Source organism: Phoxinus phoxinus (assembly GCF_949152265.1).
Source record: "Phoxinus phoxinus genome assembly, chromosome: 7".
Taxonomy (NCBI): domain Eukaryota; kingdom Metazoa; phylum Chordata; class Actinopteri; order Cypriniformes; family Leuciscidae; genus Phoxinus; species Phoxinus phoxinus.
The window spans coordinates 36,722,064-36,749,080 of record NC_136882.1 but is presented as its reverse complement, the minus strand read 5'-3'; the positions used below and the strand labels follow the sequence as shown (position 1 = coordinate 36,749,080).

General features: G+C 37.3%; 1 protein-coding gene across 4 annotated transcripts in view; it reads right to left on the bottom strand.

Moving 5' to 3' along the window:
- The window catches only part of grb14 (growth factor receptor-bound protein 14), an 84,749-nt gene that overhangs the window by 52,030 nt on the left and 5,702 nt on the right, over positions 1-27,017 (bottom strand). For 2 of the 4 annotated variants that reach the window (XM_079617605.1, XM_079617604.1), the window contains exons 2-3: positions 13,463-13,668; positions 8,095-8,221 (exon numbers count right to left, since the gene is read on the bottom strand). In XM_079617605.1, coding sequence (XP_079473731.1) covers positions 8,095-8,221; positions 13,463-13,641 — 306 coding nt within the window. In that variant the 5' untranslated portion in view covers positions 13,642-13,668. Of the gene's footprint in view, positions 1-8,094; positions 8,222-9,889; positions 10,121-13,462; positions 13,807-27,017 lie in introns of those variants that run through there. The other 2 variants (XM_079617603.1, XM_079617606.1) reach the window with 2 other exon arrangements.

Below are 27,017 nucleotides of genomic sequence, written 5' to 3'. Positions count from 1 at the left end.
TACCCCCATTTATAAAACTAAAAGTTTCAAGATGTAGGAAAACTCACCCTTATTTAAAAATATATATTTTTTTTTTAAATAAATTAAAAATCAAGGAAATTTCTCTGGCATTTCTTTTCTTTATACTGTATCGGAAACATACCGAACCGTGACACCACTGTGTCGTATCGAACCGAACCGTGAATTTTGTGAACCGTTACACCCCTAATTGTTATGTTAGTTTGTAACAGGAAGCGAGACTGGAATTACTGACGACTCGTTTCATCAGTTCAGAATCCATTCTTTCTTTTAGGAGACAATAACTTTATTTGTCGTGCACTTTGATCTTTAACACTTTGCAGACCTTTTACATTCACTCACAGCTTTATTACACACTGCATGAAAAGTTATATTCAGAAAAGCAAAATAAAGGCACTTTAAACTCAAGAACGGACAAAAAAGCATCATAAGAATACTGTGAATTTTCTCCTCAGCTATCACTCTTCAATGTCAATATTGTGGTCACATCTAATTAAAGCTGTTATCAGTCATGTGACATACGATGGTGGACAGTAACAAAGTATTATAATTTTTTTTACACTACATTCCATAAAAATATAGTTTGTCATTATTTCAAAGTAAAGAATAAGACCCAATACATTATCATCATTCTTACTTTTGAACCGATTCTTCTCAGTGAACATGTTCAAAATTTGCATTGATTGATTCATTTGTGAATTTGATCGCAGTAGTTGACAACTCATTAAACTGATCTTGTCCAACTATAAAATCAAAAGCTGGGAGAATTGTGTGGGGGTTGAAACGACATAAGGAATATAATGCTGAATAATAAAGCATATACTTAAAGGGAAAAAAAAAAGGTGACTAAATAATTTGCTTTTCTATGCAAAATATGCTTTTTTATTCGCAGGGTCTTTTCAAAAAGTTCTCTGTGTTTTGACACAGAAAACCATCATGCAGTTGAAGACTATCATTGTCCAGATCTCTCTCATGGAACATTCACTGTGGGGTATAAAACAGTTTCGCTGCATATGGATCAACTCAAGTGTGAAAGCGGATCAGGGCCGGTGTCTGGGAGAGGTTAGCGAGGCCGAAGACAAGAAGAGGGCTCTGAGACAGCACTTCCAACTCTATGAGCCTTTGTCATGTAAATGTACCATGACACTGCAAGCACAGAAGTGCTTTCTCACGACTGAAATAGCTTTTAAAGACCACGTAAAACAAAGCCGTGCCAATGGCCAGGGCCTCTGGGCTCAGCTGCTGATATAAAAAGCATGGGACGAGGCTCCGTTTTACATCAGTGCAATTAATCTAGAGCTTTTGTGGTGAGATGCTTTTCTTGCAAAGTGGCAACAAACCATGTGTTCTGAAGCGAAGGCCTTGTGGGTTTGATATCGGTAAAATGCTGCCCTCTTGATGCCAGTGACGGCCACATGCATTGCTTCATGCCCACCTAGAGGAAAGGTTATTGCTTCTTCTTTGGCAAATCTGACCGCAGTTTGAGATCTCTTCTGAAACTCTAAAGTAAACATGTGTGGGATTCCTTCAAAAATGTGCTTATTCGTCAGGAGAAACCTCTGAGATGTCCTTTTTATCTCCTCTCTCTCTCTGGTGCGCTCTCTATCTGCTCTTAGGTTGCCGTGATTGGCTGTGTCAGATGTCCATCATCATTAAGGCGGTTCTTCGACGTCCACACTGATGGCGCCCAGCTGTTTTAAAAGACAGCGCGGTTCATTCAAGATTCAGAGCGCGTGTTTGTTTAGAGTTTTTTTGAGAGCTGTATGTTGTAATCATTTTCCTCATGTTTATTTATCAGTTACAGTGCTTAGTCCTTTTTGTGTCTGGCACTACTGTTCAGAGTTTAATGGCTTACGCCTTTGGGAATATACACTGTGCCACTATTTCTGAGTGTTAGACACACTAGGGAAGAAGTGTGCGCCACTCTCTGTATTTTTGCTTTTCTTAGTTTAGGTTTATTTTGGCGTCGGATGCGCCAAAGAACTCGGTTTAATTTCTACATTTTACTTTGGCAGATTAGGAGTAGATTTAGGGAATCAGTTTGGTTATATTTGGTTCTTTGGCGCCACTTAAGTTCCTTTTCCCATTTATCTTTTGTATGTTTGTCTTCTCATGAGTATTGTTTTGTACATAGCGCATTCACTGGATCTAGTGGCTACGGCTTTTCGGTAATAATAAATGATCCAGTTGATTACACTTCAGGTTGTCTGTCATGTGCCTTTCTGCTACACCCCATTTGCCAGTGGTAATATGATATCTAAATGTTGCGATACATCTAGACCTTTTATTATCGTAACACGCAGGATGCTGAAACAAAAGTCTCCATTTGCTCTCTCACTGGTGTGTAGGAGAAACAAATGAGATATTAAAGAGATTTGTGATTTTTTTTTTCCCCCCTATATGGGTAGAGCAAGAGTCTTAAACAGAGAACATCAGAAGCATTGAATTTACAAACAAATCAAATGACTGACGCTTCGCATGCAACAATTGAAGAAAGAAAATCTCCCGCATTTGTTTAAATCTAAAAAACCAATACTCTAAAGCAGACAAGAGGGAATCATTAGCGCTGGGGTGAAGGGGGCGGCCGGGACAATGATTCAACACTTTACTCAAGCTCTCCACATCTATTCATCAGAGTCTCAGGGCAGTGTCTGGGGGCAGGGCAGGGCAATGATGTCATCGCTTTCTGCATGCTGACCGTGTGACTCAGACGTGCTGTCAGACAAACAGCTGTGCACACTAACATTCTCCTTTTGTCCCGTATGGAGCAACGTCTCAAAAGACCTGCCAATCAAATGACCCCGGGACACAGACCTGTGCAGGACCTGACCCTTCGCTAAGCCCCGCCCCTTTGGTTACTTAGCTTTTCAGACCATCGCAGAGGAATTAATTCAGTAATGTGCTTATAAAGTGATTTGTGAATTATAAAGTGAATTTGATACATCAGGATTTGATGGCTCATACATTATGAGAATATGGAGCTCATATTCAAGGAGGAAAAACACCTCAATTTTATTCAGAGGCACAAACTGAGCAAAAATATGCAATTTGGTGCTTTTACAAAAAAGTGAGATGAAATTCTAATAGCTTGTAATTTAAATCAATGAGATCTTCATAATAGTATAACAGATTACTTAAATAAAATGCATATGGTAAATATCAATAATCAGTATAATCAGTTGTCAGACCAATAATCAGTAAAATTATATTTAAATGCTTAGTTTTATTATCAAAGCTCTGTAGTTTTTATTGTGGGGGCAAAACATATAATGTGATGCAATACAATGATGACTGAGAGATGAACAAATAAACATTCCTTAAAAGCCTGATGATCATATTTGATACTTACATGTGAACATGAATTTTCTGAAAATGTTGCATGGATAACTAAAACAAAAGCGGATTCAGTCCAGTAAGTGTTCATCTTGAAACATTACAAACAATATTAAAGTCATTCTTGCATTTACTCCATAATAATCAGTAAAGATTTCGCAGAAAAAGGCATGCAATAAAAAGTACCTGGCTGAAGTTGGACATTTTTTACAATAATAATTAAAGGCCAGTTACTTGCTAAAAAAAAAGATCAATCAGACAACAGAAGGCATGTAGTAGATTGTGTGCAACAGGTTTTTCAGCAGTTTTGATCATGTTGATAATTCAGAAATTACATATCACATATGAAACAGTAGGATTTATAGGGTTAAAATACTGAAACACAATGATCCTCCATAGATTTAAACAAAGAATAAAAATGCAGAAGGATCGATAAAAGTAATAATGCTAAGGTACGATTGGTCAGTGATGTTTTAAAGGCAGGGTTTAGCAAAGGGTCAACTGCACCAACAAGACCTCAGGAGGTCACCGAAGCTTCCCAGCTGAAGCTCAAGTACCCCCCCCCCCCCCCCTAAATCATCCAAAAACAAATCCCACATAATCCCATCAGCGCACTCAAACAATAGCAGGCCGTGCACTGGAGAATTGCAATCAGCAGCTAATGCGGTGGATGAGGTAACAAGACCTGGATTGTATCTCGTAAGGACACTTCAATGCCAGTTCGCACAGTCAAGCTCTTTAGATGATGTGATTCCCATTTACAGCGTGATTTTGCAGCGTTGAGTATTGTAGCCAATCACAGACATGTCTGTTGAAAGTAATGGCCAATCAGAGGTGATTAAGTGACCGGTTGGGAGAATTCGCCCACTATCGCTCAAAAAGCTGAATGAGTTTCTGTTTAGTATCGGTTAAAGTTACTAACCTAAAAGAATCAAAGCATAGAGGCATTGTAAATTAGAGATTTAGAGTGCACTTTCGTTAAATTCATTGAATAAAACGTGAGTTTCCACAAGTGTGCTGAAATCTCTGAGCTTGCGCTGAACTGACTGACCGCTTCAGTGATTATAAAGGGAGCGCTCGTTGCTCGCTTTTTGTGTAATTCATTCGCAATTTTAAGAAAAGCTATTGTTTTTCAAGAGACTTTGTGACTTTTACTACATACTTACATAGTACAAAAGAGTGCTAAACTTTGATGACATTTATTTTGTGGCATATAATGTCTAAATATAAATTCAAAAGCAAAATGTGTGAAAATAACTCATTAAGCTAATATGAACCCATTCCTACCATCTACTGGTTATAGTGTAAGTTCATGCATCTTTTTATATGTAATGTTGGTTTTCCATCAAATGTTGGATTTAAAACATAAACATTTATTTGAAATGTGTATTTTTAACCCACAACATTGATTTCTTTAGTTCAGTGTCGATGAAGGGGTACTTGAGACTTATTGATGGGTTGTGGTGGCACTTAAGGCTAAAAAGGTTGGGAACCGTGCTAGAGAACAAACCTATCTGTGAATTGCACTATTATGAAAACAGTCGCATTAAACCTGAACCGCCAACCTAATGTCACCACATATTGGCCTGCTCTGCGATCGAAGGTCTGTAATTTCAGCCTGCAGACTCAGAGTGAGCAAGCCTGTCTGTCACACACACGCACACGCGCACACACACACACACACACACACACACACACACACACACACACACACACACACACACACACACACACACACACACACACAGTCTGAAGATAATATAGTGCATTAGCGCCCGCCTACTTTTACAGCAGCGTTGGTTCCACAAGTATTTTGTTTATTCATTTCTCCCATAGGGATTTTAAAACAGTCTATGTTAAAGAGTTACAAGCCATGAACCAAACCAACAAGGTCAATCACAACATTACAAACTTTGAAAATCAGATAACAAAACAAAGGTCACAAGACTGTGAACTTAATGGCTTTAATGAAGGAGAGAACTACAAATGCATGAAGCAGTGCAATAGAAATAATCAAATTCAAAATTATGAAAAACATAATTAGTTTAAAGTTGACGATTAGCTATCTGTGGAAACAATATTTGAAGTTTATGGCAAAATATCCATATACACAAATATTGTATTATGTCAAGCAAGATTCAACAGGTCTGTCTTTAAAGACTTTTAAGTTAACTTTAAAAACAATTTCCTTATATAGAAAATGAATGGAGTTTAAACTTCTGGAAGCCAGCTGTTGCACTCTATTTGTGTTGCTGCCCAGCCCAGGACCGTCTTTTAGGGCAGACACAGTCTGAGTCATCGTCTATCCTCTGCAAACTAGCACAGCAAAAAGTTTTCGTGACACTTCCACCCCACCCAACCCCCCTCTGGTTTTCCCTCCTTTTCACCAATATACTGTGTCTGTAATTGCTAGCCTCAGATATAATACGAGAGGGATCATTACTGCCAGCCTCAAATGTAATGAAGGCCCCCATAATGGCAAACTGCAAAGCCACATTATGACGGCACATTTCAATATGCTGTAATTTGCCGATTTTGCTGCAGGTCAAAGCTGTTCCGGATGGCTGCTCATAACATATATTTGTCATATAATAAGATCCACAAGGGTCTTGGTTTTCCCAAATCAGCATTGTAAGCAGATTGCATTGGCCAGGTTCAGATGTTGCACAAGTTCAGGAGCAAATCGGCTCTGAGGATGCATCTCATATACGACTGATAACAAACTCGTAAAATACATCAGCATAAGATATGAACGGTTCTCAGCTTTCATCATCTCATACAGAAAACAAAAGCTCTTCACAGTTAGTGATAAGAGGTATTAACAGAGATATATAAAAAATATTTTAAAAAAATGATTAACTATCATTCCAACCAAACATCTTTTTAGTAGCCATTTAGTAAACATTTTTAAAGCAAGAACAAAAAAATATTCAACAACATTTTTTGTTAAAATACACCTGACTTACTAAACAATGCAAATTAGTATGAGACTGCAATCCCATAAAAGTGCAGATGGGAGTTGAAATTAGGATTTTAAGCCAGATTTTGAGCCCGATTTGCACCCTCAAGCAAACGGGGGTGTAACCCGATTCGAGGCTTCTCACAAACAACTTTTTGTCCAAAAAATTCTCAATTGTGTGGTGTCAATTTGATTATTTTACTACTCCCAATCGCGTCAGAGCCCGCACATCGCACAATGCCACAATCCCAAATCTCTTTCACAATCCCGACTCCTGATTGGGCTGCCTCTGATGTGATACCCGCGATAGCCAATGAGAGCGAGCAAGCTTCACCAACCGGATGCGTGCTTCTATAGCTAAACCTTGGCAGCCACAAACATGACACGAAAGCGGAGTATTCAGAAAGATCACCCATATTATTATTTATTTTTTCTTCGTCGATCGTCCTCCATTTGTTTGTTTTTTCTCAAGTTACGTTTGATCTCGCGAGTCTCCGTGAGATCTTGTATCACTTTAAATAAGTTACAACAATCGACAGGTGTGTGGTCTCGCGGTCCGGATGAATCTTATAGTGTGTCCCAGTCCTTAAAGAACACAAACGTAGCAGCTAATTTCCATTATGACCATTATCTACCAAGTTCAGTGCAAATTAGTGTAGGGTCATAAACAAACAGAGCCAATGATAATTATGTATGGGTGATCTGCTAACAACACAGGTGCAGCATATTATAAATAACGTGGTTTGGCAAATATGTTCAGAAAACGTATTTATTTATCCAGCCATCGTCTGTCTGTCTATCCATTCATCCATCTATCTATCTATCTATCTATCTATCTATCTATCTATCTATCTATCTATCTATCTATCTATCTATCTATCTATCTATCTATCTATATATCTATCTATCTACAGTATCTATCTACAGTATCTATCTATCTATCTATCTATCTATCTATCTATCTATCTATCTATCTATCTATCTATCTATCTATCTATCTATCTATCTATCTATCATAACCTTTAAACTTTCAAGCTTTTAAAACTATTTAAAACTTTGAGGTACAACTTTGTCAAGCTGAGAAATCAAAGTCTGTTTCGATGTACATTCCTTTTCTAATTATAAGTTCTGTTAAAAATATCTATATTGTCATGCCATGCTTTTCCCTTGTTGTAGGACTGGATTAGAAACTAAATCCAAAATTGGAGCGATTCAGAACGCTGACACAGCGATTTCATTCACCCGTCCCAGTTCATTTCCATTCCTGCTAAACTGGTTTAACATCGCTCCTTGCTTACGTCATTAGCGCTCTGGGGAGGTTTTCACATTCTGCCTGTTTATCAGCCTCATCTGCAAGTGTTTCAGTCTCACTATACAGTACTTACTAAACTAAGACAATGGAACAAACTTGAAATGAGAAGGTGATGAAAGTTTATTTTGGCTCCTGGACTTTTTAACCAAATAATCAATCAATCAGTCCACCAATCAATCGCTTAGCCATTCATTTATCAATCAATGTAAATGCATACATTCAAAAATAAATGCTTCCTCAAACTGTACACTATGGCTCTGTTCCAAAACCTAGTGAGATTTCTATGTGGGCAGCATTTTAATGCACAAAAGCTGTTCCAAAAGGCAGGCCGCCTACTAAGAAAACTTCCTGTGGCCAAATTATATCTATTCCCCAAAGAGAAGCCAATCCCATAATGCTCCCTATGTAGGGTGTAGACAGCGAGGCAGCTCTTCTGAACAGTAGTGGCTTGAGTAAATCAAGTATGCCTTACCTGAGTAGCACTGGTTTTGGTCCAGGGTAACAGACACTCAGACACTAGAGAGACAGTGGACGGCAGCAACTCTGGGAAGGGATTTGGGACGGGTCCCATTTGTGTATCATCCACCTCTCTACCTTTCCTGAGGAGAGAATGAGAAACCAGTGATGAATAAAACAATGGCATCATTCGGGGTGTTTTGTCATTAAAATGATACAAGCGCACACATACCTTTTATGAGTATTTTAAGAAAAAAGAAGCTTGTTTTCTCTTGTCTTTGCATAAAATGCAAGGCATATGGTGCCGTATAAGGACATTCTTTTTATTTTTGCTGATGCACGAAACACGCACTTTCCAGGAATTTCTTCAGTTTATTTCAGGTGCTGTGGCAGCCAAATACAGCACAGCTTATATGCGCTCATTTTAATTTTTTAGTAACGTTCAAAAAGTTTCTGTTTAATTAACGCAGTCCTTCTTTTTATCCATTTTAACAATGGGTTCCTATGGAGACCGGAACAGGACAGCATACAAACGGAAGTAAGAATCCATCATGGCGGCACTCAGAGCCTAAGTCCCTCTCCTTCCGGTGGACCCCCATGGGACCTTATTTCGGAAAAATATTGTATGATAGTCAATGGCGAGAGACACCAAATATTTTGATCTCGTTTGAATTGTGCCCTGAATTACACATATTGATGTTTGTCAATTTAAAAGATAAATTTTAAAGTCAAGAAAGTTGCAGTTTGATGTAAAACTGTTGAGGTGTAAGACTGTGAAAATACGTCATTACAAAGACTACAAACCCAAAAGGCGCACATGTGACGTCATACCTTTTCTCTCAATGAATGAAGCTAACTTTACTGAAGCTAACTTTACTGAAGCTAACTTTACTGAAGCTAACTTTACTGAAGCTAACTCTACTGAAGCTAACTTTACTGAAGCTAACTTTACTGAAGCTAACTTTACTGAAGCTAACTTTACTGAAGCTAACTTTACTGAAGCTAACTTTACTGAAGCTAACTCTACTGAAGCTAACTCTACTGAAGCTAACTTTACTGAAGCTAACTTTACTGAAGCTAACTTTACTGAAGCTAACTTTACTGAAGCTAACTCTACTGAAGCTAACTTTACTGAAGCTAACTTTACTGAAGCTAACTTTACTGAAGCTAACTTTACTGAAGCTAACTTTACTGAAGCTAACTCTACTGAAGCTAACTTTACTGAAGCTAACGTCTGTCGTGTTTTCTATAGTCTTACGTTATAATCGTAACGTTACGCCGTCATGCCGGAGTGTGTTGTACCAGACTGCACACACACACGAACAAAGGTGACGTATAGTGCGAGAAGAGAGATGTAGTTCATTGAGCGATTTCCACATAAAACTAAATGTTACTCTTCTGTTTTATGAAAAACTGCGACTTTCTTGACTTTCATAATTATCTTTTAAATTGACAAACATCATATGTGTAATTCAGGGCACAGTTCAGACGGAATAAAAATTAAAGTTGTCTCTCGCCATTGACTACCATACATATTTTTTCCGAAATAAGGTCCCATGAGCCAGAAGTGGAGGGGAGGGACTTTGCTCAGGAAAAAGGTGGATAATGTTGCTTTTTGGCCTCATAATGATGTAGTTATGGTTTCTACCAACAGGGGCTAATAGCTTAAGCTAACCAGGCAACTTGCCTTGGCAACTAGCTTTTTATATTTTATTTTATTTCATTTCAAGTAATGAAGAAGGGTTTTATAGGGTTTAGCTTTAGTTAATGATGGTGAAATCACAAAGTACATCAGCAAAACTCAAATTTACCTCCTCAGGGAAAGCTAGCAGCATCAAAATAGCACTTATGCAAGTGAGCCGCGGACGACATTTCATAAACCAGACGTCCTGCATTCTCAGCACAGCAGACAGCAGCTGTGTGTGAGGCAGCGGTTGAGGTCAGATGATGACTGAAGTCCCGGGCAGAGATGACTTCATCGGCTGTACCTGAACGGTCCCCTGAGGGCCGGTGTAAAGCGAGGAGAGGCAGTCTGAAGCTGCATGATCATGTGCTTATTTATAATCCGTTTAGAGAGTTCTGTTGATGGGTAAATCTCGCGAAACACATCGAGAACACACACGGGTCATATTTCGCCGCCTATATTGACATAAATATAGTTTGCTTAAAGAAAATTAAGCTTGTTTGTAGGACCATTAAGACATTTTTGGATTATTTTCATCCTGACATCGCATTTTCATTAATATAATGTGGAAACGAATAATTCTAAATTGATTTAAATTATAAAGTTTTGATACATTATTGTAGTATTTATTGTACTGCCTTTTATATATGCTGAATTAAATATGAACATTATAGTTTTGCAGTATTTTTTTTAATGCATCACAGTTTTACAGTGCTAAAATAGACTTTGCATTTTGATCATGTGCTTATTTATAATCCGTTTAGAGAGTTCTGTTGATGGGAAAATCTCACGGAACACGTCGAGAACACACACGGGTCATATTTCGCCGCCTATATTGACATAAATATTGTTTGCTTAAAGAAAATGAAGCTTGTTTGTTGGACCATTAAGAGCATTTTCATTAATATAATGTGGTAATTCTTAATAATTTAAACGAAACTACAGAGTTTTAATACATTAGTGTAGTATTTAGTGTATTGCATTTTTTTACTCATTGTTTTGGATTCATTTTTAATGCATCAGTTTTATAGTGCTAAAATAGACTTGGCATTATTAAAAAAATGTATTTTGATACAATGAAGCAATGTGTATAAAGAGTGACTTGCTATTGTAGTGGCACTTACACAAAAACACACACACTTACTGTGTGTGTGTGTGTGTGTGTGTGTGTGTGTGTGTGTGTGTGTGTGTGTGTGTGTGTGTGTGTGTGTGTGTGTGTGTGTGTGTGTGTGTGTGTGTGTGTGTGTGTGTTTGCTCTATTTCAGCTGGAACGCCCAACAGAGAGGAGGAATGGATACTTGAGGAGAGAGAGAGAGAGAGAGAGAGAGAGAGAGAGAGAGAGAGAGAGAGAGACTGCTTTTATACTCCCATTCACTGAAGCTTTCAAAAAGAAATATCCATATTAAAATGTAATTTATTCCTGTGATAATAAGCTGCATTTTCATTATCATTCCTCCAGTTTTCTATGTCACATGATGCTTCAGAAATCATTCTAATATTCAGATTTTTAGTTAACAAAAACATTTCTTATTATTATCATCAATGTTTAAAACCGCTGTGCTGCTTCATATTTTGTGGAAACAATAGAAAGTTCAACAGAACAGCATATATATTCAAAATAGAAATATTTTGTAACTTTATAAATCTTTACTGTAAAATGTGATCAATTTAATGCATTCTTGATGAACAAAAGTATTAAAATTCTTTTTTGAAAACACAAAAATCATACTGACCCCACACTTTTGAACTGTACATACACACTGTATATATTTATTAATACTTACATTTCGGGTCAGTAAGATTAAAAACAAAAAATTACTATTTTTATTCAGCAAGGCCACATTTAACTGTTCAAAATTAACAGTGATGAAATCATTTATAATGTTATAGGTCCATTTCAAATAAATACAAAAAAAATGAAACCACTAAACCGTTTTCAACATTGATAATAATACGGACCGTTTCTTGATCAGAAAATCAGCATATTAGAATGATTTCTGAAGGATCATGTGACACAGAAGAGAGTTTTAAAGCAAATTGGAAAGAGTAGAAAGATAAAAAGCATTGAATCTCCAGCATTGAAATCTGCAGAAGTCATACAGTGAAAAAGTGTGAATATTTGTATATGCGTATGTGGCAGGGTTTACTTAGGACAGTCCCGGTTTCACAAGGTAAACAGTCAATTGTCCTGACATTAAAAAATGTCCTGTGTCTGATACATTTAAAAAACATATTATTTTGTGTTACACAGAATAAAAGAAAGTCATCAGGTTTGAAATGCATGACAGAATTTAATTTTTTTTTTTTTTGCATGAACTATCCATTTGACTCAAATAAATGATCCTTTTCATTTGTGTGAGTAAGCACTTTTTCTTCTCTAAACAGCCATATGTCATGGTCTTCAAAAATATATTTAATAAAACTCAGTTTTAGAGATATCATTCTCAGATTTGAAATATAACATGATCAGACTTGTGGCTTTAGATGCACTGGGTTTTTAACACCACAATAAGGGCATATTTTTTGTCATAAAAATATTTCCTAAAAATTATTTTCTAAAATTTTAAATTCTTACTTCACTCTAAATAAAAAAGACATCCTGCAATTGTTAGCTATTTCTACCTGATTTAATAATCTCAATTGTACTGTAGGTCGCTTAGGATAAAAGTGTCTGCTAAATGAATAAATGTAAATGTTGTGTTGGAAAATTCATGTATTTAGGTTTACTCAGTGATAGTTTTGACTTAAATAAATCCGGTTAACTTAGATATTATAATTTTTAGGTTACCTTTAAACTGCCAATGGTCTCATTTCAAATGACAGCATAATCACGCCTCTAGGCCAAAGACTTCTTGAACTGTATCTATTATAGTTTGAGTATATGGCATTTTTAGGGTTTGGGTTCAAAAGGTTACCTGTATATAAACACACGTTCACCTAAGGAAACAGGACTGTGGCGGGGTGTGTTAAATCCATGTCTACATCATTTGAGCTCAGTTGTTTGTTGGTTACGGCACAAATAAACACTTCAGAGTCCTCTTTCCAGAGCTGCATTCAAGCCGCACCGTCATGATCTCAGGCCTACCGTATCACACACACGCAGAAGACGTGACGTATGGTAAAGTGGACTCAGACTCCAGCTGGAAAGTAGCAGGTGCTTGATTTGATCCCAGTGTCTGTGCCGTTGATGAGAACATCTGTTTACGGGTACAAAGTCTAGGCGGTTCTCACGTAGACCTCGCAGAGAGTACAAAGGCAGATCTATTCCCCGTCCGATCTGACGCGTTAACGATTAACCGGTAGGAAAGGAGGTACGGTATCGACGTGGGGAACCTAGTGTCCTGAAGTTGCTTATTATACAGTGTGTATGTACAAACGTCTAAACATTCTTAAATCAAGATATTTTCCTTGAGATGCATAATGACATAAGATATGCTTAAAACAAGAAGAAAAAAATTCCCTTTGAATTAAGTTTGTTATTATGACCCGATTTGGCAAAATATTTGTTCTTGTTTCAAGCATAAACATAATTTTTTCTTTTAGAAAACAAGACCTAATAGTCAATTTGCGTCTCGAGTACATGTATCATGATTTGTAATGTAAAACAAGACAAAAATACAGAATAAGAAAATCCCAGTTTGCAACGCGCACACTTTCACGGACGTTTGCATGCAGTTGCAATAGGAAGTGTGTGTCCTACCTATTCCCCTTGAGGAGCGTGGAGACCGCAGCATTGGGTGGCTGCAAGGGCGAGCGCAATGGGATGAAGGCTGGCCCGACGACGCTCCCACTGCCTCTCGCTCCCCGAAATATGGCCGCTTTCTCCCCGAGGCTGCCAGAGGTGTGTGTCTCATCCAGGGAGTCATTCATAGCACTCATGGAGCCAGGTTACATCCAGCAGCTCATCTGGAGCACAAGACAGGACAGACACCATCAGGATAGGCGTTTGTGTGTGCGTGAAGTCAGCGTGCTCCTGCCGCTGCCACAAAAACACACACGCACATGCACAAACGCATGCACACACACTCAGCCTGTGCTGCCCCTGCATGGCAGGCCGTCCTAGCCTGGGAAGTAGATCCCTCCTTCCAAAACATGATCCGCAATAAAGTTATTTTTAACTCTATGACTCCTGAATGAGCTCGGCTCGCTCTTGTGCGCGCACACACACACACACACACACACACACACACAAGCAGGCCTCTCTCTCTTCCGGATTTCAGTTTTTTCTCTGCAGACAAACAAGACAAAAGGTTTCTTGGTTATAGGTATGCGACGTAGCTCTGTAATGAGAGCTGGAGTTCGGCCAGACAGTAAAACCTACTGTTCCTTTGTAATGGACTTCGCTCCGCTCTCTTCTCTTCTGGCCTGAAGCCGAGCGGGGAGGTTGACCTCTGTGTTTGTGTGTATCACTCACGGACTGGGACTTATAAAGAGACCTGTGCTGATAACAAGAGCACTAGATACCACTTTCACACTTTAGTGTGCACTAAAAACTGTGCTCTTAAAAATAAAGCTTCTTTATTGGCATCTATGGTTCCATGAAGAACATTTGACATCCAGGGAACCTTTTCAATGCACAAAAGTTTCTTTACATTTTTAAAAGTCCTTCAAACAAAACAAAAAATGGTTCTTTTAAGAACTGCTCATTGAACGGTTCTTGAGGAACCAAAAGTATCTATCGCATCGCTGCAAAAACCCACTTTTGAGATCTTTTTTTTTTTTTACGATTTATTTTAGCTTTTGCCTTTTATTATGATAGCACAGTATGTAGACAGGAAGCAAAGTGGGAGAGAGAAGGTCAGCGAACCGGGACTCGAATTCGGTTCGCCGACAAGGAATCTTTATTATAATATCTGTTGTTTTACATACTGTACTTCACATATGATAGATCCACTGATACAGATACTGGCATCATTGAGTCTGATGCTGCGCTTTTGTACTCGTTTGTCAACTGCATAAACGTTGCATCACAAATAAAGACATTTGTGAAACAAATTAGAATAGGGTGTAAAGAAAAGCTGCGTTTACTTTTGGCATTAACATGCGATCTGTATCCGGATGTTGTCCACATACACACACATTGAAAAGACAAGTGTAAACACGCTTCTGATGGGAATGTTATGCGATCAGCGTGTCCAGGTTCGGAGGTAGTCGAGGACGCATTGTGATCGGATCTCAGTGTAATGTAAACACAATCCAGCCATCGTGTCTGCATTCACAGGTGGACGTCACTTTATTTTTTTCAGCGCGGGAAAGCGAGATCCGTTCTGTTATCCAGATACAGAAGCCACTTGATGTGGACAGGTGTAAACACACCGCGTCCTGATTGGCTTATGATCCGATCTGCTTGACCGGATCACGGTGATCGCATGTTAATGCCAAGTGTAAACGCAGCCAAAGATGCAACAGTGTCTGTCAACTTTTCAGCTTCTTACCTAGATACTAAGGGCCAGATTTACTAACAACTTGCACCAGCACAAACCCTCTTTGGGCGTTTACAAATACTGTCAGGATTTACTAAAGACCCCGTGAGAAATTAGCAATGAAAAGGTGTAGGCAGTCATTTTTTACCCTATCGCGTATGCATATGAGTTTCCCTTTCAGATGCAAAATGTATGTGCAGAGAAACTTTACATGAATCATGCAGTGTGATTTACTAAGATCTACGGTGGTCCATTTAGTTGTATTTATGCCATTATTTACGGCCCGAAAAAATTATCCCTCAACCCATTGAATTTGCGCATTGTCAGTAGATCACCCGCAGAACTTTCCTCTCACATTTGTGCTTTTATTAGATTGCGACCGCATGCTAGTTTTTTAGTTTTAGTTTTTAGTTTTAGATATAGTTTTTAGACCTTTTTAGACCCTAAATCAGATAACACACTGCAAAACACTATAGTTGGCTTAATGTGTTGGTTAGTTCATGTGCTGTGATGATCCTATCTTACTATTTAAACTTAAATTTTCAACATTTTCAAGACATGCATGGAAGAAACTTCATAAAGCCTTGAGAGGAACCAAATGCAGACATTCTGCTCTGGTTTGGCTCATGCAACAATACATTTATACAAGTCAAATATGATCTACTTATTATAAAAATAGTATTTTCATACATGCTATAATACTTGACCCCTAAATGACCATGCTAGTTATTTTGGTTAAAGGATTAGTTCACTTTAAAAAAAACTTTTGCTGGTAACACTTTACAATAAGGTTCATTAGTTAACATTAGTTAACTACATTAGTTAACGTTAACTAATAATGAACTACACTTATACAGCATTTATTCATCTTTGTTAATGTTAACTTCAACATTTACTAATACTTTATTAAAATCTTGTTAACATGAGTTAATGCACTGTGAACTAACATGAACAAACAATGAACAGCTTTATTCATATTAACTAACATTAACAAAGATTAATAAATACTGTAATAAATGTATTGCTCATTGTTAGTTCATGTTAGTTAATACATTAACTAATGTTTAATAAATGAACCTTATTGTAAAGTGTTACCCTTTTGCTGATAATTTACTCACCCCGATGTCATCCAAGATGTCCATGTCTTTCTTTCTTCAGTCGAAAAGAAATTAAGGTTTTTGATGAAAACATTTCTCCATATAATGTACTTCACTGGGGACCAAACGGTTCAAGGTCCAAATGACAGTGTCAGTGCCGCTTCAACGGGCTTTAAACGACACCAGACGATGAATACGGGTCTTATCTAGCGAAACGCTCGGTCATTTCAAAAATAAATAAAAAAGTTTAAGTTTTATAAGCACAAATGCACGCCTTGCTCTGTTCTGTGATGTGCGTTCGTGACGTCACGTAATACGCGATTACGTTGAAAAGGTCACGCCCTTTGAAGCGGCACTGACACTGTCATTTGGACCTTGAACCGTTTGGTCCCCAGTGAAGTCCATTATATGGAGAAATGTTTTCATCAAAAACCTTCATTTCTTTTCGACTGAAGAAAGAAAGACATGGACATCTTGGATGACATGGGGGTGAATTATCAGCAAAAGTTTTTTGTTAAAGTTAACTAATCCTTTAAGCTGTCTTTCTACTGAAGCTGGTTGAGCAACAGTCTTTCTGGTCATTTGCTCACCCTTGTAAGGTTGGAAATAATCCAAGATTATTTTCAACCAACAAAGACATTTGCTTTTCTCTCAGACATTTCCAGCACAGCAGTGCTAAGAGGGATATATAGGCCTGTAGGCCAGAGATTTGGGACAATGGGGGAAATTGTGCTGATTGGTCAGTTTGAATATCTCACACCTAGGTGTTAGTCACATGGTCGGGGGAAATGACAAAACAAGATTGTAACTGTTTTTCGCTCTCTGGGCTGGGATGCTGAGCTGGTCTTGAGAGAGGCTCTCTGCCTCTTTCTCTCTCTCTCTCTCTCTCTCTCTCTCTCTCTCTCTCTCTCTCTCTCTCTCTCTCTCTCTCTCTCTCTCTCTCTCTCTCTCTCTCTCTCTCTCTCTCTCTCTCTCTCTCTCTCTCTCTCCTCTCCTCTCTCTCTCTGCCTCTTCTTCTTTCTCTCTCTCTCTCTCTCATCTCTCTCTCTCTCTCTCTCTCTCTCAGTGTGAATCTCATTGAGATTGAGCACATTGAATCTCTCTCTCTCTCTCTCTCTCTCTCTCTCTCTCTCTCTCTCTCTCTGGTAACATTTTACATTTATGCTGGGTACAAATGGTTTAAATTCTCATTACATCCATGTTGTAACTATTTAAGTGTAAACATAACCTTATTGCACATTGAACCTTTTTTAATTCATGGAGTCAGATTAAAACGAGATAATTGCATATTAGAACATGTGTCTTATTTAACCAAAATTCCTTTGAGACGCTGGAAAGAATTGAACACGCGCGTCCATTACCGGCTATTTGGAAACCGGAAGTTGGGCCGAATAGCCGGCTTTTACACCCTCATGTCTTTCCAAACCAATATGACTTTGCAGAAAACAAAAGATTATGCTTTTTTAACAACATTGGAGTCCCAGACAGCACCAAAGTCATACAGGTTTATATGGCGTTTAAATATATGCATTTATTAAACTAATTTAATCACTAATTAAAGTTCAACCGCCGCTGTCTCTCACGATATTGGGAACTCTGAATGAAATGAATGACTTCCTGACTTGTTGCTCTAGATTAAATCCCCTTCACAAATACAACACAACCAGCCCAGAAAAGTGAAAGGTAAGAAAGATAAGAGTTGTGAAAAGACAAAACCTGCTATCAGATGCAATGTTATTTACCTTTCAGATCAAGTATTAATGCGCTGCTCTTCGGGCAAAGTCCCTCCTGACAGGGATTCACGGCAGGATGAAATAAACACAAAGTTTAGCGCTCTAAACTATTCGGACCAGATATGTTTATAGCACTGCTCTTGGGGAAAGCGTTTTGGAGGACTATCATGTTAAAGTTTTAAACCCACACAAGTGCCAAACTGCTCTGAGGTGATCATCCATCATTATGACATATACTTCACAAATACTGGCGTGTATTCATGATCGGGTCTGATACTGCACTCACTGAACCCGCTCGTCTGTTACGTAAACATTGCATCACAAAATAAAGAGGAGAAATATGTTCTAATATTTGTAAAACTAATTGGAATACTGTGAAAAAATGCAACAGGTTTTTCAACTTTTCAACTTTGAACTGGATACTACATTAGGTAACGCACTGCAAAACACTCGTTGGTTTAATGCACTGATTATTGCATGTGCTCTGATCATGTTACACATATCTTAAAAATTGTGGAACGATTTACCTCTGCACATTAGACAGGCATCTTCATTGTCCGTTTTTAAGTTTATATTGATGTTTTTTTTTATTTTAAGGATATATTGAAGGTATTGGTTCATTGTATGGTTTGTTATTGTTTTTATTTGTATTTTATAGGTCGTGTGAGCTTTGTATTTAGGGCTTTTATGTATTCATTTATTGTTTTACTGTACAGCACTTTGTGTCCACTTTGGATTTTAAAGTGCTCTATAAATACATTTTGATTAATTGATTGATTGATTGATTGATTGATTGATTGATTGATTCAAACCTCAAATTGGCCTTTTCTAATAGGCATAGCAGAGAGAGAGCATGGGAAATGGTTGAGCTATGGTGGTAATATGGTGATGCAGGTTTATATCTGGCTTGCGACCATTTCTTGTCATCTCTTCCTCCATCATCATCTTCATTATCTATCTAAACACGAGGCAAAAAGGCCATAGAAAAATTAAAAGACGAATCTGAAGTACAACATGCAACCATAATTGAAGTTAAAATAGTAAGGACTGGGTCTAAATGATCCAACACAAGCTACAGCCGTTATGAAGGGTCTTTCATGACCATGCAATGTTAATTGCATCGGTCACGTGACAAATGAACGAAAGACCCGGATGGTAAAGTAATTATTTATGTTCCCATTAAATTATTTTTTGACTGCATGATAATGATTTCTTAATTCATAATATGATCAAGATTGCGTAGGTGGATGTGTTCGGGGAATTCGGCTGTTAAGTGTATAACATTTATATGAAAAAAGATTTGTTCATTTTGACGAACGAGATCAAACAAGAGAGTCAGTAAAATGATCCGAACTTCCCATCACTGCCGTCTCAGAGAACTGAACAGTCAAACCTGACATGAGAAATCATCTTTTTTTCCTTGTTAGGACTTGAATAAAAAAATGGCCTGTCTTCTCAAATAATCATGATACTGTATCAAAGATTAGGAAAAATGTAATTAAATGGATTTCGAGAGTAAATCAGCATATTAGAATGATTTCTGAAGGATCATGTGACACTAATGATGTAATGATGATGAAAATTCAACTTTGCATCATAGAAATAAATTACGTTTTAATTTTTTTTAATAATATTTCATAATATATATATAAAAAAAATCTTCCTGACCTCAAACTAATGTTAGTGTGTGTATATACACATTTACATGAGCTTCATCACTGAAAGTTCTTCTGGGTCTGAGACAAGGACACCCGAGGAACGGGAAGCATGGCGCTCCCAAAATAGATGCAGGGCTAAAACACATTCTTCTGTTATCAGTCAATGCAAACGCTCTTAATTACATTAGCGGGACGTGAGAGGCACAGCTATTTCAGTTCAGCCCGACGGCCCCGCACGACCACCACCGCAGGACAATACACACACACACAGGGTCTCAGCTACAGTAACAGGGTTCAGAAAGCTGATGAGCGATGAAAGACGAGGAGAGAGCAACAGCGACATGCTGAATGAAGCGTGTGCTAATAGATAACCATATAAGTGCATCCGCACGGATCATTTTACCTTTTCCATATCTCAGCGGCTGTGAAAACAAATCTCTCGGCGGCGCTCGCAGCCGATCTTCACTGTCAGTTTTGTTCTTGCTGAGCAAAATCTGCTTTTATGTATCGACGGGTGTTCACTGTACCATTGTTTACTAAGAAATTCTGTAAAAAGTGGACCAAAACTTTTCCAATTGTTCTTTGCACTTAAACCATGTCATTGCATTAGATCAGGGTTTCATAAGGGAATGGCAAGGGTTTAAGCTAATAATTAAATAAATAAGTAAAATGTCAAATTAAAATGAATACGTCATTTTAAATAAATAATCGAAATAAAGCACTTATTAAAAGATAAAAAAAAATAAAAAAAATTTACCTGCATATGAATTATGAACATGCAAATGTGTCGTTAAATGATTGAAATTTAAATTGAAATCTTAGAGAGGGCTTTAAAGGATTATTTTAGGTCAAAGGGGTTTTACTGACAAAAAGTTTGGCAAACCCTGCATTATATTTCAAGTTAAAAGAAGTTAAAAGAAGACTGCAAAACATTACACTGAGGTTTTAACTAACTACAAGTTGTGAGTTTGAAATGATAAAACAATCCGGGTTGCCAGGTTTGCAAAACAAAACTAGCCCAAAAATGGCCAATCAAAAATAGCTCAAAGATCATATCCCAATTATCAAAACTCAATGCAATTCCCATAACTAAAACACATATTTTAAAGTCACTGTTATGCAAATTGAAAATCACTATCATAGAGATCATAAACAGCTCATTAATTACTCATGTTGTTCCAAACCAGTAAGACTTTCGTCTTCGTTTAGATATTTTTGATGAAATCTGAGAGCTTTCTGCCCCTCCATTGACAGCTACACAACTGCCCCTTTGACTCTTCATAAAGAAGAAGTTCATAAGAGATTGTAAAATTAATCCACATGTATTGAGCGGTTTTACCTCAGTTCTTTGCACACGAAAAAAGTATTTACCACTTTATTTACAAAATATGAATCAGCAAGAACACCACGACACACGCAGACGTTGTTGCATGAGCACGCATTGAAGAATCATATTTTGTAAATAAAGTGATGAATTATGTGTATCTTCATTTGGGTTTAGAAGGATATGAGGGAGAGTAATTAATGAGTAACTAATGACAGGTGAACTTACCCTTCACAGTTTTATCATAGTAGAAAACTAAATATTTCAATAAAACCACAGACTTGGCGGTTGAAAACAATAGATATGATAACTGTCCACAATGACTTCAACCTCTAAAACACCAAACCATCAGTTGAATAAAAATAATTGTGCAAAAATGATGAAGATTAAGTGAAGTTGAGAAAAGTTTCAGCAGCATTTGTGCGCAGATACAGACGCTCGCTCTGATATTTTATGGAATGCATTGCAATGGAATTATGCCTTTTAAATGCGGCTTAAGTGTCCAAAATATAGCAAATAATCAAGCTTTCGGTGCCAAAATAATGATAATATTGATAAGAAATTAGTATTAGTATTATTTTCCAGTTTTTTTTCTTTTTCTAAATGCATGAACTGATCAAATGTGCCTTCAATGCAATTAATTTTCCTTTATTTAACCAGGTTAAAACCTCATTGAGATTTTTTACTCTTTTACAAGAGTGACCTGGCCAAGAAGGCAGCAACGAGTAACATAAAAGCCAGATAAAGCATCTGCAAAAGCACAAATGCTAATCATTTTTAAGCTGATGTAACTCAAACATTGCCATCTGCATGCTTTCAGACTCAGTCAGTTTAATTCAGTGTGTGTTTGCTGTCTGTCCTGTAATGATGAATGCTGTCAGGAGTAGATCCTGCTGGTGTTCCCTGTCACGACCCATCATGCATCAGTCACAGTGACGTGGACATCGACTGACACGGACACAAACGTGACTCTATGAGCAGGACATCTGCGGATCACAAGGCCACTGCTAACTCAAACACACACGTCTTCACATAAACCTCTATATATGTCAGGTTACATATTAACATTCAAACAGGCTCGCTGATTTCTCCATTGAAATTTAACTTCGGATTCAACCTTGATTTCTGGAAAGGGAACGCTAGCGGTCAGTCGGTTACACCGTATACTACAACAAAACCCATAAGAAAAAAGCTTGTTCATATCGCAATTGTCTCTCCTAGACAGAAATGAGGTTAATTGGAGGGTAAAACAGAAACTGAGATGTCAGACATGGCTTCAGAACAGCATACTAACTCATTTTACTATCTCTGCAGTATATACAGTAGTATGTATACTCTGCACAGTATGCATATTTTTTTGTACGCAGATATTCTACCTTATTTAACCCACATTTTTAGTACACAACAGTACATACTACTGTATCCCATGATGCAATGTGCTTGACTTGACTTTCCAATTCTAGTGAGATTAATAAACCAGAAATAATATCTGCTGCAATTGTTTTTCTTTCTGAAATCATTATTTGATCCGGATAATATTATAACTGGATGTCTCTTACTGTACATACAAACATGTCACAACTGTAGCATACTAAAGTTTGAAATGTGTATTGTTGCGGTTACATTTGCTCTGGTTGTAAAACAGTGTGTAGATGTACTGCAGTATTCAGTTCATTGTATGCTAGTATTCTATTGTGAACAAAACTTGCCAAGATATTAAAGTCTGCCATTTAAAGTCAGAGGCCAAGTTTGGAATTGCGTGCTAAACTCGTACTATTTCTGCCATATACACTTTTCGTTTCTTACCCAAACTTTTGAAAGGTACTTTTATTCAGCAAGGGCGCATTAAATTGATCAACAGTGACATTAAAAATGTTACAGCATATTTCTATTTCAAATAAATGCAGTTCTTGTTTTAAACTAAATAATCATGAAACAAAATGCATCACGGGTTCCAAACAAATATTAGGCTTAAGTTGCACAACTTTTCAACATTAATAATAATCAGAAATGTTTATGTAGTAGAAAATCAGCACATTAGAATGATTTCTGAAGGATCATGTGACACTGGAAGCTTTTTATTCACCACTAAATAATTTTATTTTAAAGAAAATTGTGACTTTTGATCTCACAATTCTGTCTCCCCCCTTTTTTTTCATACATCTATAATTTTTTTACCCCACAGAAAAAAAAGAAGAAGAAAAATGATAATAAAAAAGTCAGAATTGTGAGCCAATTCTCCCCTCACAACTCACAATAGCAAGTTTATATCTCGCAATTCTGAGGAGAAAAAAAAAAGAGTCAGAATTATAAAAAAGTATATGAAACCCCGTCTTATTTCCAATATTAATCTGTAAATGTATTTAATTTATGCATTCATTTTATATGTATGGCTGGCTGCAAAGGATGTTTTGACATATGAAGGGGGTCCAATACTTAAAAAAAGTCTCATACTGTTGTTGAATGTCCTGGGACAAAAACAGGTTTCTGGAATGCTGTTCTGTCCCAGTCAAATAACTGCCACTGTAAATCACTGACACGTTCGTTAAAGAACCGTCCCAACATGCATACTTCACATGTTTCACTTCATCTTTAATTGCACTTCTTTTTTCTTACAGTTTTGCTTTGCAGAATCAGCGAAAACTTGTGGACCAAAAGATCATAAATAATGCTGTGAAATGTGCATTATTGTGGGATATAGCTAAAACAACATTACAACATTTTCACTATAGTTCTATTTAATATGCAGAATTGTATTCTTTATTAATTTATTAATTTATTTATTTTATTATTAATCATTTTAAGACAATAAAATGGAATTTTAGAGATAATTAAAAAGATGTTAAAGCCAAAATGAAACTATATTTAATGCACCTTCTTGCTCTTATTGTGCTCAAATTCCCCCAAAAATCTAAACTTTTTATGATCCAATCGATTCCTGATGGATAAACTGAACGTCCAGCCTGCGTTTTATCACCGTTTCATTCAGCAATAAATGCGATTACAGCAGCAAAATATGAAGGATAAATATGAAAGCGTTCTGAATACCGTTTCCTTTTGTCTGAATTCCATGCTAATCTTTTTTTATGGCAGAATAATAAGACGGTCTGTTTAATAAAGCCGGTTACATAACCCTCAACAAGTCATATCATTCAATCTTGCACTCTTTTATCAGGAGATAAACGGTCTTTGAATACTAGAATGCAACAATCTACAATCTAAAAACCTATGAAATATGGATATAGACTTCAGATTGCTGCTCCGACAGTAATCTCTCTAAAGTCTCGCTTTCAGGGAAAAGATCTCTTTATTTTCTCGTAGACAGCCATGAGATTCAACAAAGAGCAAATTGAGACTTTAGAGATTTCAGAAGAAAAAAGGACCTCTTGTACATCTCAGGGCTCTCAAGACACACGCATTTCAACCCGTGTACACGCTCACACACTCACACACCACAGCTTGTATTTCTCACGCTGAGGAGTAAGGAATAGCATGTCCCGCTATACAATTAATGGACGAGGCGCAGGCAAACAGGGGGAAGTTCTCTGCCGACTTCATATCTGTCTAAAGTTATACAGAGTTAAATGCCAACTACCAGCCAATCAGAAATTAGAATTAGTTGTTTCCGGGTAAATTACGTGTTCCCGCTGCAAGCACGTTCACTCTAAAAAATGCACATTTGGGTGAAATATGGACAAACCCAGCTCTTGGGTTAAATTCTTTAATTAAAAATGTTAACCCAATGGTTGGGTTCGTCCATATTTGACCCAAATTTGGGTTAAAACAACCCAGCATTTGTTTAAGTGTTCCTTAGCCAACTAGGCAACACGCACACACACAGAGTGGAAGTTGGAAGAGTGCGGTTTGCGGTAGGAACCTCTTCATTTTGTTTTGTTTTTTTAGCATTTTGATTTTACGATTCCTGTACGAAATCTCTTGCCTGTGATCAAAGACAGTGAGCGCTGATGTTGAGGAGTATAGCCAAATATTGATGCAGTCAAAAACTCTCCAACTGCTTTTAAAGGGGTCATCGGATGCAAAATGCACTTTTATATGGTGTGTCTGCAGTGTGTGGACACAACCACCATACAATGAAAAAAAACATTCACTTTTTTTTTTTATCCTCAAAAAGCCAAAAAGTTGTTGCCATTATCATTTAAAGAGACATGCACCAAACGGGTCGCAGTGACCAGAGCTGTTTTTGAGGAGGTAAAAATTGTGTTTTTTTACACAACCATTGAGGAATTTTAACCAAAGTATGTTACAAACTTTACATGAAGACCCTAAAGAATCAACTTGTGGAAAATGGGCATCCGATGACCCCTTTAAAGGTGACCGGTTTGAGCAGGTTTGGAAGGCCGTCTACGATTGCCAAAATGGTTTTAATTTCCATTTGTGCTGGTCAATTATGAACAATAGGCAAAATTGAAATGCTAGCAAAAATTGAAGCGAGTTTGGTGGGGCCGAGGGGCCGCTGCTGCAAATATTTGGGTGGCTCCTGCCCTAACAGATCTCCCTCCAAACTTATGATAAAACTTGAGAGCCCTGACATCTCCTGTGCTTTAAACAGTCGAGTTATGGAAGAATATCCTCCATTCAGTTTCTCCATAGGGAAATTGATATTGAACATTAACTTATAAACCCAAAGACTGTTGTGAGCGTGAGCGTGTTGTGAGCGATGAGGGTGTTAATGGTTTTGCTTCCGTTGAAGCGTCAGCCAACATTATTTAATCTTATTTTAATAATAATTGTGCTTAACAGTGGAATTCCTGGTGAAAAACTACATTACCCATGATGCTCTTCTGCTCCAAAAGAGCTCTTTAGCTCCGCCCACTCCCATGAAGCCCAGCGAATGTTTCTCAAATCTCAATCAAAATACAGAAAGTTTGTAGGTATGTGTATTTCTCCATCTTTTTTTATTTGATTATGCTGTTCGCAATGTTCATGGGGTTGAGTTCTTTCTATCACTAATACTTTTTTTGCTTCAAATCAAAGTTTGTAATGTTATGATTCATTTTGTAGCTGGTTGCTTCGGTTCATGGCTTAGCCTAAGGCTTTAACAAATAAGTTTTTTTTAATCCCAATGGGAGAAAGGAATGGAAATGTGACTTCATATGATTTTCCTCTCTTTGTATAGCCTATTGGATCCATCTATAATTGTAGAGAATATGACAGTAAATTAAATAATTTACTACAATAGATTATTCTTTCACACATAACTATTTTACAAATCACACCTACATGAGTTTAATAATCCACAAAACCTGGTGTGATTCAGCAGTTACTGTCTTGAGCAACTGTGCTTTACAAAGACACACTGATAACACTAAACCAAAGAGAAATCCTGTAGAATGTGTTTACTTCGCATTGGAATAACTTCTTTCAATACGCAGAACAGTTTATTGCTCTTGTTTCAAGTTCGGGTCATTCCTGTTGTGCAGCAACGTTCTAACTTAAATATGACTAGACTTTTCTAACTTTAGTTAGTGTGTAATGTTGCTGTTTGATCATAAACAACATCTGCAAAGTTACAACGCTCAAAGTTCAAAGCAAAGGAAGATATTTGCTTTTAAAGAAATTGCTTTTTAAGGACTACAACAAACGGCTGGTAGGAACTACACGACATTCCCCCCGGGTTAGTGACATCACCAACCCTAAAATTTACATAAACCCCGCCCCCGGAACACGATTTATAGATTATCAAGACAGAATATGCTAATCAATGACTAGAAGATAACTACACATAAGCTACATAAGTTCATCAACTAACCATTCAGAAATGTCCTGTTGCTTCTACATGTTGTCACTTCTTCTTGAGTCTCTCCATCATTGTCTGACTCCGGTTTGATCATAAAAGGCTAAAAGTTTTTGACATTTTTAGTGCATGTGTGTGTGAGGAAAAAGGACATGATCTGTTGTAGCTCCGCCCCCTGTGCCGGGAGCAGCAGCTCATTTGCATTTAAAGGGACAGACACAAAATGGTGCGTTTTTGCTCACCCTCAAAAGGTGACAATTTTAAC